The 14252-nt window shown below is 34.7% G+C and overlaps 1 protein-coding gene across 3 annotated transcripts in view; it reads right to left on the minus strand.

Annotated features, from left to right (window-relative positions):
- COP1 (COP1 E3 ubiquitin ligase) overlaps window positions 1–14252 on the minus strand; it is a 262696-nt gene that overhangs the window by 70209 nt on the left and 178235 nt on the right. For all 3 annotated transcript variants that reach the window (XM_004476672.4, XM_004476671.4, XM_023584129.3), the window contains exon 15: window positions 6991–7107. In XM_004476672.4, the coding sequence (XP_004476729.2) occupies window positions 6991–7107 (117 nt within the window). The remainder of the gene's footprint in view (window positions 1–6990; window positions 7108–14252) is intronic.

The following is a 14252-nucleotide window of genomic DNA, read 5'->3' on the forward strand; positions in this document are numbered from 1 at the left end:
ATGGTTAGTAGCAAAGCTACAATATTTGTTCATCAATTGTAACAAGTGTATCATACTTGTAAGATATTATTAATTTGGGGAAAATGTGAGAAGGGGAGGGGATGCTGTATAGGGGAATCCCTTATATTTTCTATATGACTTTTCTGTAACCTAAAGCTTCTTTGAAAATAAAATAAGAAAAAAAAAAAAAGACACTGGGAAAATACATAGAAGAAACTGTCACTGTACATAAAATATCTTCTGGTGATGAATGACACAATTTTTTAAAATTGAAAAAATTTTTAACTTCCATTCTGGGAAGTCTTGCTACATTCTCTAATAGAGCAGCACGAATCCCTAGAGTACGTGGGCAATGCCTAGTGAAGGTGAACAGACCAATACGCAAGGCCCTTGACACTGATGGCTGTCTTATGAACCTTGTTCATGTGAAAGTGAAAGTTAGCCTAGTATTATATATTGTCTAAAAGTTACCTCCCGAAAGCCGCCTTGTTGCACAAATGTCGCCTCCTTCTAAGCCAAACTCAATATATAAACTCACTACCTTTCCCCCAATATGGGACTTGGCTCCTGGGATAAGCCTCCCTGGCACCAAGGGATTAATACCAAGCACCAACTAACGATGCATTTGGAGAAAGATCTAGAACAAAAGGAGGAAATATTGAATGCAAATGAGTTTTTATGGCTAAGAGATTTCAAAGTGAGTTGGGAAAGTCATTCCAGAAGTTATGCTATTGTACATCTCAGGGGGATCTCATTAACTACCACAGTAAACAGTGCCTCAAAAAGGGGTACTCCTGAGGGCTCTAGAGACATCCAGACACTATAGACAGGGAAGACAACCTCAGGAATTTGGCATCCTGTCAGTGATCCTTACCTTGGAATATATGTTCCCCAATGTAACAGAGTTAGACTCATTTATAATTCCCTACACATGGCTCTTCTGTCCCTTTTATTTGAACCTATAATTAGCACTATACTCATTAAATATATGTTCCGGAGATTTCTATCTTCAGTATGTTCATATACTGGTTGAGCCCTGAACCTCAGTAGAGTCGCAAAACCAACTCTCCAGTTTATCAGACTTACCCAGGACAACTAACAAAATGATAATGACAGGCAATGCCCATCCTAAAAAACAGAGACTATCTACAACTGCAAGCAAGACAGTTCCATTCAACTGCCCTGTGGGATCTAACCCCCTTTAAATCAGAAACAGAGCAGACATTACCATCCTAAAGTCCTCAAGACTGAGGAATGAACAAACATAAGGAGGGAATGCAACTATGGATTAAAGTACACTTATTATTTTTTAGTAAATAGAAGAAACTGTAGTACTGATATAAAGGCAGGGGTCACCAGAGGTTCTGAGGGGATGGAGAGGAAAGAATAGGTCTAACATGGGGCATTTTGGGGACACTGAAATTGTTCTGAATGACATTGGAATGACATATACAAGTCATCACACATTTTGTCAAAACCTATAAAAAAGTACAGTGCAAAGTGTAAATTATAGTGTAAACTACTGACCATAGTTGGTAGCAATGCTTCAATATGTGCTCATCAATTGTAGCAGAAGTACCACACAAATGAAAGATGTTTTTGGTAGGGAAAACTATAGGTGAGGAAGGGGTTGGGGTTTATGGGAATCCTATATTTTCAATATATTATTTAAATAATCTTAAAGCTTTAAAGATAAAAGCTAAAAAAGAATTTTGAAAATGAAAAAAATAAAAATAACCAAGTCCAGTAGAGACTAAAGGCATTTTCACAAATTATGGTCAAATAATGTCTAACAGAAACAGTTTGTAAAATACAAAATGGACATTTAAATATGTCCTTTGATGCCCTGGATTTGTGAATGTATGAGCTAATGCCAAAAGCTTAGTTTCTGTGTCTAATAAAATTTTATAGGGACTAAAAAAATATATATATATACATATATAGAGAGAGAGAGAGAGAGAGAGAGATAGCGCAAGAGCGAGCGAGCACACATTCTTAACATCAAATTCATCGTCACCAATGAAATTTAATAAATAACCTCATGAATACGACTTCATACTGTTCTCAAAGGTAAAATAATTGGCAGAGCTGAAAAGAGAGTGCTGTTCGGTATTCTATGGAGAAACATTCAGATATAGAATATCTACATTTTTAAAAAAATGCTCCAATTCTACATGGAGAAGATTAAACATCAGTAATTGTTTCCTAAAGGTAAGTTTCAGTCAGTGAAAGGTACAGTTAAAGGCAGAGAATAAAGCACAGAGTGCTGACCTCATTAATGCCTTGTTCTGAGACTACCTCCTATTTCAGAGCAAGGAAATTAAGTATTAAACTCATATCTAACCTTATTGTGCTAGATATGGCGAATGGCATACAGAGATCATTCCCAACACCTTATAGTGTTTATAGTCTATGGAAGCTGGAAAGTTCAAAATTATATTGCCCTGCTATGCTTCTGGATATAAATTAAAATAACCAACCAGGTGTACTCATGCAAAGACTTGAAAGATAAAGTTGAGAGGTCATTATCCTTTTGCCTTGGATATTCCATTATAAGCACCATTATAAGGAGGTTTTCTGTATAGTGTTTCATTGTCCAGCCTCTAGCTGTGGCAGCTGAAGTGAAGGATTTCCTGATACCTCGATTACAGCAATGACATCATATTCTGGACTGCAATAGTTCCAATGACTGTGAAAAAAGTAACAACTCTTTTGGACTATCTTATTCTAAGTTCAGCTAAGAGCCTTTCCAGGAGGCACTCCTTCCCTTCCAACATTTTTGTAATCCTTTTATATCCTACTTAGTGTGGGTTTACTTTGTTCATTGTGTCTGTCTGTCTGTCCATCCATCTATCTATCGGAGATATCGGGGATTGAACACAGGAACTAGTATGAGAAGCAGGTGTGCAACGACTGAGCTACATCTGCATCCCAATGAATGTTTGCTTTCCCCCCATTCGTTTTGTTTTTAGGAGGTACTGGGGATCGAACCTGGGACGCTGTCCATGAGAAGCAGGCACTCAACCACTTGAGCCACATTTACTTCCCTTAAATAATTTCTTGAAGTTCTTTCTACTCCATCATTTTATATTTCAATCCTCAATGTAAGTCAATACTCAACACTCCTGTAGTTATAAAATTAGTACAAGGAATAGTAATTAACATTTTCCATTTCACACATTCTGTTAACTTTTTTTTTTTAAACATGGGCACAAATGTAGGTTTCCACTGGTAATAGAAGAATTTGCCAATTACTGTCTAACCCTATGCATTAATAATGAAATTAAGTTTCAGTGATGCAATATTTATGTACTAGAAGTAAAATCCTACTCACAGTTATTTATGCACTACAAAATCATATGCCTCAAAAGCAAAACATTCAAATATGCTATAAACAATGAATTACATATCTTAAATGAGGTTAGCATAAAATACAATAAAAATACTGATCAGATCATAATAAGCAAAGAATATTTTCTTTAGGCAAAATATTGTACATCTTCTGTACTGCATACTATTCTGAAGGAACTGAAGGATGAAGGCATTTGTATGACCAAAATACTATATATACCATATCAAAAAAGCAGGATAAAATGACAAACAGCTATCTCAGTGCTTTGAACTGAACCAAAAATATAAAACAATCTAAAAAGATTTATGATTGAAAAACTTAAATTTGGGTAAGAACAGTGGGAATATATGGTGATCTGACCTGAAGTAACTCTCATCCACATCCCCACTGCCCCCACAAATAAACAAAAACATACACACAAACAATGATCAACCTTTAGTTACACCAAAGAAATGAAGATAATAGAGAGAAGACACAAACTGCCAGTTAGGAATTAAAGAGTGGATATTATCATCAACACAAGAAATTTAAAAATTATAAGGGGGGGGAGTAGGTAGAGTAGCTCAGTGGTTGAATGTCTGTTTCCCATGTATGAGATCCCAGGTTCAAACCCCAGTACCTCCTAAAAAAAAAAAATTATAAGGGAATGTTATGAACAACTTTATGCCAACAAATAAGGAAACTTAGATGAAAATGACAAATTCCCAGAAAACCATAAATGATCAAAACTGACATCAAGGAGACCTCATTTTTTTAATGTAACATTTAAAAGAAAATAAAGAAGAAAAAAAAGAAAAAAACAAAAACAAAAACAAAACTGACATCAAGAAGAAATAGAAAATCTGAATAGACCTGTAAGAAGAAACTGAAATAAGAAATAAACACCTTCCCATAAATGAGAAAACCCAGGCCCAGATGGCTTCAGTGGTGAATTCTATCAAATATTTAAAGAAATTATACTGATCCTTCACAAACTCATTCACAAAATAAAGAAGGGAATACGTTCCAACTCATCCTATGAGACCAGTACTTTGACACTAAAGCCAGAAAATGACATTATAAGGAAATGAAAGCTATAGAAAATAAAAAATATCTCTCATGAACAGAGACACAAAAATACCTAAAATATTAATAAAATGAATCTAGCAGCATTCAAAAAGAATTTTACATCATGAATAAGAGGGATTTTCCCCAGAAATAGAAGCGGGCTTAACAACAACAACAAAACTCAATGATTATATTACCCTTTTTATTATAATAAAGGATAAAAATTACATGATCATCTCAATAGAGAAAGAATCCTGGCAAAATTCAATTCTCACTCATGATAAAAAAAAAAAAACTCAGCAAACTAGGAATAGAAGAATAATTACTAAACTTGTTAAAAGGCATGTATGAAAAACTCACAGTGAACAACATACTTAATTGTGAATGCTTTCACTTTAAGACCAGAAAGCTACATTCATCACTTGTATTCAACATTGTACTTGAGCTTCTAGCTAATGCACTAAAGCAGAACGGCACATAGGTTATAAAAGAAGTAAAATTGTCTTAATTTATGAATGTCTTAATTTTCACATATGATACAAAATATAGAAAATCCCAAGAAATTCACAATAAAACTATGAGAACAAATTTATGGGAGTAACATGGATACAAGATAAAATATACAAAATATATAGAAACCAATTGTATTTCTATATAGTAGCAACAAATAATCTGAAATCAGGAAAACAATTCCAGCCACAATAATATCAAAAATAATAGAATATGTTGGAATAAATTTAACAAAAGAAGTCCAAGATTTGTACAATGAAAATTGCGAAGTAGTGCTGAGATAAATTGACATTTATGAGAGAAACTAGAGAACATTTACTAAAACTTAGGTAGCAGTAACTACCTAAGAAAAGGAATGGAAAAAATATTTCTTTTGTAATTATAACAAAAATTATAACATACATAGAAAAAACAATTACCCACAAACTAAAATGAAGTAAACTATAAAATCTCATTGCTAGATAGAAAACAGTCCAAACAAATAGATTTGGTGTGGGAAGTCAGATTGTCATAGTAATGTCACTGCTTACAAAATTAACAAATAAATATAATACATTTCTGATGAGACTCCTAAAAAGCATTTTCCTAAAATTGGTAAAATAAGAACTTGAAATTGTATGAGGAAAAATAAATGCCCAAATTAACTAATAAATGAATGAAAAAGTTTAAGTGTTGCAGAAACTGCTTACCAAATAGTAGAAGCATTTTTAGAGTAGGTTTCCACTTGCCCGAAAGGAAAACATTTGAAGACACCCATATGTAGCATTTATACATGTTAAATACTTAATGCTACTAACTTCTATTTCACAAAAAAATGACCAATGTTTAGCAAATGGATATAAAGTAAAACATAAATTAAAGCTTTCAATTAAGGATGTATATTTTAATTGTGTGTATGACAAAATTAATGAAAATAAGTAAGCAATTATTAAACACCATATTATAAGAGCTTTACCCATAGCATCTTTCATAATCCTCACAGTGTTTTAAAGTGCAAACTGTATTTTAAAGATAAGGAACTTGGGCATAGATGTTACCCAATTTTCCCAAGTCCATGTCAAGAATGTGCAAAAAGAAAGAGTTAAATAGGTTCAAATGGAAAGGAATAGCACTTAATCATGCTAATGAAGAGAATTCTATCCATAGATACATATTAGTTCATATCCTTCTCAGATTTAATTATGAAATTATGTAAGTAACCGAGTGGCAGAAATAATAAAGCAAAAATAAAGGTGTGATGAAAAACTGAATTGTGCTTTTCCTTTTTTAAAGTTGATGTTTTTCTCATGATATGGTGCTAGTTTGTTGTTTAAAAAATATTATTAATTTAAAAAAAGAATCAAGGAGATTTCACAACCACAGAAGTTAAACTATAGGTATTTACCATTTTAGTAAATCTTAAATGGGGGTGGCAGATATAAAAGAAAGGGAAAGATATAAAAGAGTAGGGTGACTATATGATTTATTATCCAACTCATGTCACTTCTGAGAATCCAAGAGGGCACTAATAATAATTATGACATAACAAGAGATGTAATCTCTATGACTGCCAGACAACCATTCTCAAGAAAAATACTTTAGCAAAAAGATTTAATAGCAAGCATTTTTTGAGTACTGATTATGTTAGCATGTACTCCAAGAGAAAAAGACTGTATCTTATTTACTGCCCCCTAGAACTCTGCACATAGTAACAATCAATAAATAATTGTTGAATGAAACATTTCTTGGGGAAAAAAAGGGTTCCTATGTCTATACAATACGGCCTAATTGTTTAAACATCATTATTACCTAAGTTCATGAAAAAGAAATAAGCATTAGCTCAAGTGTGTAAAGACTTAGAACAACAACAAAAATATCAATAACAGACCCATTTCTCTATATTAAATATATGTGACAGAATAGTATAATAAAGGGACAGAAGTAAACGAGTAATTATTGTGTATTGCATGCATCTAATTTAGTTTATTGACTCAAAATTAAAATCTACAAAGGACAGTTTTTCTTTTTTAAAATGCCTTTCTATCCTAGCCCTGATGCTCAATCAACATCAAAAGAAGACAAATATGATTTCTTTTTCTTACCTGCACAGCCAAAAGCCAAATGGTACCGAGAAGAGGGGCTGAATTTGACACAGCACACATTCGCCTTGGCCTCAATGCTTGCCACTGAGTTGTCTAGGTTGGTAGACCATAGCTTCACTAAGGGCAAAGGACAATAAAAATGAAATGAACAATATATTAGCTCCTGTATAATATATTGGCTAATTCTCGAAATTGGCTAATTCTCCAGAAATCTTTTCATGTAAATCTAAAACATTTTGGTTTATTAGGGCCAAAGATAACTAAACTTAATGATCAAATAATAAAAGTTTTTTTAAACTTAGTTTAGTTTTGATGGCAGAAATTCACATTAATAATTAATGACACACTGAGAAGTAACATGATTCCACAATTTAGGCATAAAAACTGGGTCAAAGGAAGTAGACCTGGCTCAATGGATAGTGTCTGCCTACCACATGGGAGGTCTGCGGTTCAAACCCAGGGCCTCCTTGACCCATGTGGAACTGGTCCATGCACAGTGCTGATGCACGCAAGGAGTGCTGTGCCACATAGGGGAGTCCCCCGTGTAGGGGAGCCCCACGCTCAAGGAGTACACCCCCGAAGGAGAGCCGACCAGCGCGAAAGAAAGTCCAGCCTGTCTAGGAGTGGTGCCACACACACGGAGAGCTGACGCAGCAAGATGACGCAACAAAGAGACACATATTCCCGGTGCCACTGACAAGAATAGAAGCGGACACAGAGCAACAGACAACTGAGATGGGGAGAGAAACTAAAAAAAAAAAAAAAAAAACTGGGTCAAAAAATAACCTGGAAGTAGATGATAGGTACATGCATATTCATTTCAGTATTCTTTAAATAGTGCATATGTGTTTTAGGTATGCTTTCACATACATGATCTATATCAGAATACAAACATCTTTTAAAGCACTTTGGAGAAGTTTTTATTTTATCTTTGTAGTAAGAATTTCATGATTTTAAAATTTTATTTAGGAATTCAGTTATGCGACTTAACTCTATGAAATTAAGAGAATTATTTCACTAAATATAAAAACTGCATTTTTACATTTGATATTTAGTCTATCTCTAGTGGTACATATACTGAGATTTGTAATGATTAGGGAGAGAAAAGCTGACTGACCCAAAGAGCAGGTATGATTAGAAAATGGAAATATGAAGGTGAGTTGTCTTACAAAGGTACCAAAGCAACTACCATATTACCTCTCCCAGGCTCCCAGGTTAAATTAATGATTCCCCATTATCTATGAGAGTATGCTGAATAATTTATAAAGCCTCCATTATCAGCCCAATTTATACTATTACTGACTACACTATATTTTAAATTAACTTGATGAAATAACAATTAAGGAAATTTGTGTGCACTACTGATGCTTTAAAAGTTATTCTTTAGATCAGAGGTCAGCAAATATTTTTTGTAAAGGGCCAGATAGTAAATATTTTTACGCTTTGCAGGCCATATGGTCTCTTATCACAGCTACTTAACTCTGCCACTGTAGTCCAAGAGCAGCCATAGTCAACACATAGACAGATCAGAGTGATTGTTCAAATAAAATTTTATTTATGGACACTCAAATTTAAGTTTTTCATGATTTTCTTTGTGTCACAAAATATTATTTTCTTTTTCATTTTTTAAAACCAATTTAAAATCTAAACACTATTTTATCTCACAGCCCAAAAAAAACAGGCAGCAGACAAATTTGGTCCATGTGCCATAGTTTGCCAACCCCTGCTTTAGATACCCTCTTGCTCTTCAAAATAAGATATGAAAATTATGGCATTTTTAAAAATTAAAAATAATTTAAAAACAAAGCCATATTCCTAATCAGAGAACAAGCAGGATATTGACATAAATAAGTGCATGCGTAAAATTTATACAATATATATTCAAATATTTACTATTTATTTACATTTTTAACATAAAAATAATGTATTTACTTTTACTATACTTATTTTAGAGAAGAGGACAGTAAAGTACAGAAAGTTAGGTCATACAGGTAAAAATTAAGTAAACCAGTATTTGAACCAGAGGCCATGTTTTTAACCTCCATTCTACCTCTGCTTTTGTAACTGCTCTCTTCTAGTTGATATTTTAAACAATAAAAATGTCTTTATAGACACCAGAATAAGTAGGTAAAACAGATTTTCAGGATCCTGGTTGCAAAGTAGAAATAATGTGCAATATTAACAACATCAATAACAACCAAATCTACAAAAACCAGAAAATGGAGAAAAATAAAAAACAAATGAATAGGAAATAATAAAATTGTACCCTTAAACCCAACATATCAATAATTACATTAAATGTAAATGGTCTAACACATCAACTAAAAGGCTGTGGCTATCAGACTGTATAGATTTGTTTAATAGCCCCAATACAGGCTTACTACAAACATGGACTTAAAATATAAAGCACAGGCAAGATAAAAGTAAAGAGACTAAAGTAATAATCATGTAAATACTAATAAAAAGAAAGTTATAATGGTTTGATGACTATTTGAAAAAGTCATTTTCAGAAGAAAGAATAAACAGAACAAACAGAATAAACAGAGTGGCATTGTATAATGATAAAAGGGTTTATTCACCAAGAAGATATAACAATCTTAAATGTTTTTGCTCCTAAGAGCTTCAAAATATTAGACAAAACAATAGTGAAAAACAAAACAAAACTGAAAAAAGATATAAAATTGGATTTTAACACTTCAATAGAACAAGACAAAAAAATCAGCCAAGGATAGAGAAGACAAGAAAAATATTATCAACAAGCTTGATCTAATTTACACAGCACACCCTACTATAATAAGCACAGATAACACATTATTTTCAACATACATGGGATATTTAATAAAGCAGGCCATAACAGGGTAAAACATAAAACAAATCACAACAAATTTAAAATTATTAAAATCATTAAAAAGTATGTTCTGAATGTAAAAAAAATTTTTAACAAATGTACCATACTAATGAAGGATGTTGATAATGTGGGAAAATGTGTGAGGGTAGGGATCAGGGTACATGGGAATCCCCCATATTTTTTACATAACATTTACATAATCTAGGTGTCTTCTAAAAATTTTAAAAAGTATATTATAAAAAAATCTTAAAGTATGTTCTGTAACTAGAAAAGAATTAAGCTATAAACCAATAGCAAAGATTTCTGAAAATTTTAGGTAAATGAAAGAGAAGACACAAAATACCAATTATCAGGAATAAACATGGGACATGATTACAAACCGACAGATTAAATACTGTACATTACAAACACCTTGCTGCCCATCAATTTGCTAAACTAAATGAAATGGACCAATTTCCTGAAAGATAAAAAATACCAAAGCTCACTCAAGAATTTATAGGCTGCCTGTACCTATGGGAAAAAAAAACCTTCAAGCAAAGAAAAATCCAAGCCCAGAAAGCTTCATGGACAAATTCTACAACAAATGTTACGGATAATGCTCAGTTGTTTATTCAAGGAGTAAAGGATGAATAAAAGTAACTGAGGAATTAACCTCAATGAAGTATCTGCACAGAACTACAGCTGAGAATAAATTTCAGAAAACACTAATGCATTACAGCCTGAAGAGGAATCTGCTAAAATGTATTACATCTGATGGTGGTAAAAATATGCTTGAAGCAGCAAAAGGCTTAAATTGGACAAATTTATACAGCATGTGAAAATGCAAGGCATTTAATGCCCATGATTATTATAATACTCATCAGCAATTTTGCAAAAACATTTGAATCTATTGAGTGTCACTGAACCAGTACTGTCAATGGTGAACGTTGTACTCACACAGTTAAATACCGTCATTTCTTTGAATTTTGTCACTCACACACCAGTTTAATAGCTTAGCAATGGTAAAGGTTATTGCAATATTTTAAGTTTAGGGTCAAAATTTAAATTTTTCTGAAGAAGAATTATCCTTAACTATTACTATAAAACAATGGATGGCTTTGGAAATTAGTTTTTAATACAGACTTAGCAAATTTTTTTAGCAACGGTTCTTAATGAAGTCAATTTAAAATGACAAGCCAGCTAAGCAAATGTGACTCAAGTGATAAGGTCTCTGCCTACCTAACGGGAGGACCCGGTTTGATCCCTGGGGCCTCCTCATGCAACAAGCCAAGTGGCCATGTGGGTGCCTGTGCAGCAAGCTGAATGCCTATGTGGTGAACTAAGTGCATATACAAGTGCCTGCATGGCGAGCTGAGTACCCACACGAGTGCCTGTGTGGTGAACTGAGTACCCATGTGAATGCCCATGTGGCGAGCTGAGTGTCTACGTGCGTGCCCGCACAGTGAGCCAGGGCCCACTCAAGTGAGTCATGCAGCAAGATAATGATGCAACAAAAGAGAGACGAAGGGGAGAGTCAAGGTGAAGCATAGCAGAAACTAGGGGCTGAGGTGGCGCAATTGACAGGGAACCTCTCTCCACATTCAGAGATCCCCAGGATTGAATCCCTGTTAAACCTAGAGGAGAAAGACGAGGAGAGAAGACAAAAAGAGAAATAGATTTGGAAGATCACACAGTGAATGGACACAGACAGCAAAAACAGCAAGGAGGGGGAGGGAGAGGGGAAGAAGAAAAAAAAGAGAGGAAAACAAAAAAGAAAATGACAAGCCAAAACAGCACTTATATGTGAAACTTAAATTGTGGTAAAGACTCTTTTTTTGTTTTTTTAAGATTTATTTATTTATTTAATTCCCCCCTCTCCCCCGGTTGTCTGTTCTCTGTGTCTATTTGCTGCATCTTGTTTCTTTGTCTGCTTCTGTTGTCCTCAGCGGCACGGGAAGTGTGGGCGGCGCCATTCCTGGGCAGGCTACACTTTCTTTCGCGCTGGGCAGCTCTCCTTACAGGGCGCACTCCTTGCAAGTGGGGTTCCCCTATGCGGGGGACACCCCTGCGTGGCACGGCACCCCTTGTGCGCATCAGCACTGCGCATAGGCCAGCTCCACACAGGTCAAGGAGGCCTGGGGTTTGAACCGTGGACCTCCCATGTGGTAGACAGACGCCCTAACCACTGGGCCAAGTCCGTTACCCGGTAAAGACATTTTGAAAACTAAATTTGTTTGCGTCATAACAAAAAACTGCTTTAAATATTGCCCATGCTGTCAAAAGTTAAAATAAGAAGCTAGATCTCTATTTCCACACAAATTTAGAGCAGATATATTTTTTTTCAGTTCAAGCTACAGTTCTACCCACGATTTTTGGACCTTAATACAATTACAGTTGGGAAGCATCCACCTAATTTTAAATTGTAAGTGATCAATTTGCAATGAAATGACATACTAAAAGGCAAATTTCAAGAAAAGAATTTAACAGAATTCTATAAATGCCTTCCAAGCTAATAACATGCTCAATTAAAATCATATGTTCATAGAATGAGATCAACATTTGGTAGTAACTATCTGTGTGAAAAAGCATTTCCACGGATGAAATATGTAAAATCTCATTTGAGATCTGCATTAACAGATGAACATTTGTAATCAACTTGATAGGGAATATGACCTGTGAAACCTGTGAAACTTAATTATGCAAAATGTTATGCCCTCTACACACAAAAATCCATTCTTATTATGTACTGCAAAAAGTTGTTCACAATTAGTAATATCATTTTTAATTATGTCAATATCTGTTGAATTTTTTTTTTCTCTTATCTACATAACCTCAATTTTGCTATGGACTCACATGGCCTAAACTATTTACTATATGGCCCTTTACATATAAATATGCTGGCCCCTGGGCTAGAAATATAACTCTAATCTCTCATACATGATTAAATATGTTAGTTCTTACCTCATTATTTGATACATGAAATGATTCTGACATAGGACATATAAGAATCTATTGTGGGAAGCAGACTTGGCTCAATGGATAGTGCCCGCTTACCACATGGGAGGTCCGAGGTTCAAATGCAGAACCTCCTTGACCCGTGTGGAGTTGGCCCACTCGCAGTGCTGATGCACGCAAGGAGTACCGTGCCACGCAGGGGTGTCCCCTACACAAGGAGCGCGCCCCCTAAGGAAAGCCATCTAGTGCGAAAGAAAGTCCAGCCTATCCAGGAGTGGTGCCGCACACACAGAGAGCTGAAGCAGTAAGATGATGCAACAAAAAGAGACACAGATTCCCGTGCCGCTGACAAGAATAGAAGCGGACACAAACGAACACACAGCAAATGAACACAGAGCAGACAACTGGGGGGAGGGGGAGGGAAGAGGGGAGAAAAATTAATAGGAAAAAACACAGAGAGCAGACAATGGGGGGCGATATATATAAAATTTAAAAAAAAAGAAGAATCTATTGTGCTGTTTATCTCACTGTCTTGAATACCTTTTCATTACTTTTGATATAAAAACAAATTTACCGTAGACCTAAACTGAGAAGATCTAGCGCAAGGGCTGGATATTATAAATTTAAAACTAAGTCTTCCAATAATCAAATAATTATTTCACTAGTTTTCAAAGAAAAAGGCATATCAAACACACCCAAGTTATTTACATGGGGTTCACTTAGGTTTTTACATTCGGTTAAAAGGACACAATTTCTGGGATTTAAAATTATCCAAAATATTGGTTTTTACAACAATAAGGATGATCTTAAAATTCTTCCAATTTTATAAAATTTAAAAAACTTTTGAGTAATGAGCTAAAACAAGACTATTTTATTGGTAGAGACTTAGAAGCCTTTTGTGACACTGGGCAAGTTACTGAACTTGTCTGTGCATAGGGTAGTTGTGAGGATTAATGATTTTATGTGTAAAGTCTTCAGAACACTGCCTGACTTACTAAACAATAAATGTCAGCTTTGGCTTTCATAGCTGCTAATTTTTCTCCTGTTGCTTACTACCTTGTAATCTTAAAGAAGTTCATTTCTAACGTATTTAAGCCAATTACATTTGAATTTAATTGCATCCAGGGAAAAATGCATTAACAGAGAAAACCAGCAAAAAGGCAGTGGAGTAAGGAGCTCCTTGAGTCAGTTCCTGCTACAGAGCAGTTAGTAACTACCCAGAGCTATCTGGAGCTATCTGAAGTACCTGCGTGGGGCCTTTAGGAGGACAGAAGAGCATCCTGCAACATATTTGAAAGGATGGAAAGAAGAAACTGCCCATTTGCAGAAAATATTCATAAATAGAGCACTCCATACCACAGAGGCCAGTGCCTATCCACAGGAGGCACAAGCCATCTCAAGAGCTTACCATGGCTGGAAATGAAAGTTCCACTTCGCAAAAATGGGGGAGAAAGAGACGGTTGGGCACCAACGTCAGCTA

The sequence above is a fragment of the Dasypus novemcinctus genome, chromosome 13 (assembly GCF_030445035.2).
Source record: "Dasypus novemcinctus isolate mDasNov1 chromosome 13, mDasNov1.1.hap2, whole genome shotgun sequence".
In the NCBI taxonomy this organism is placed as follows: Eukaryota; Metazoa; Chordata; class Mammalia; order Cingulata; family Dasypodidae; genus Dasypus; species Dasypus novemcinctus.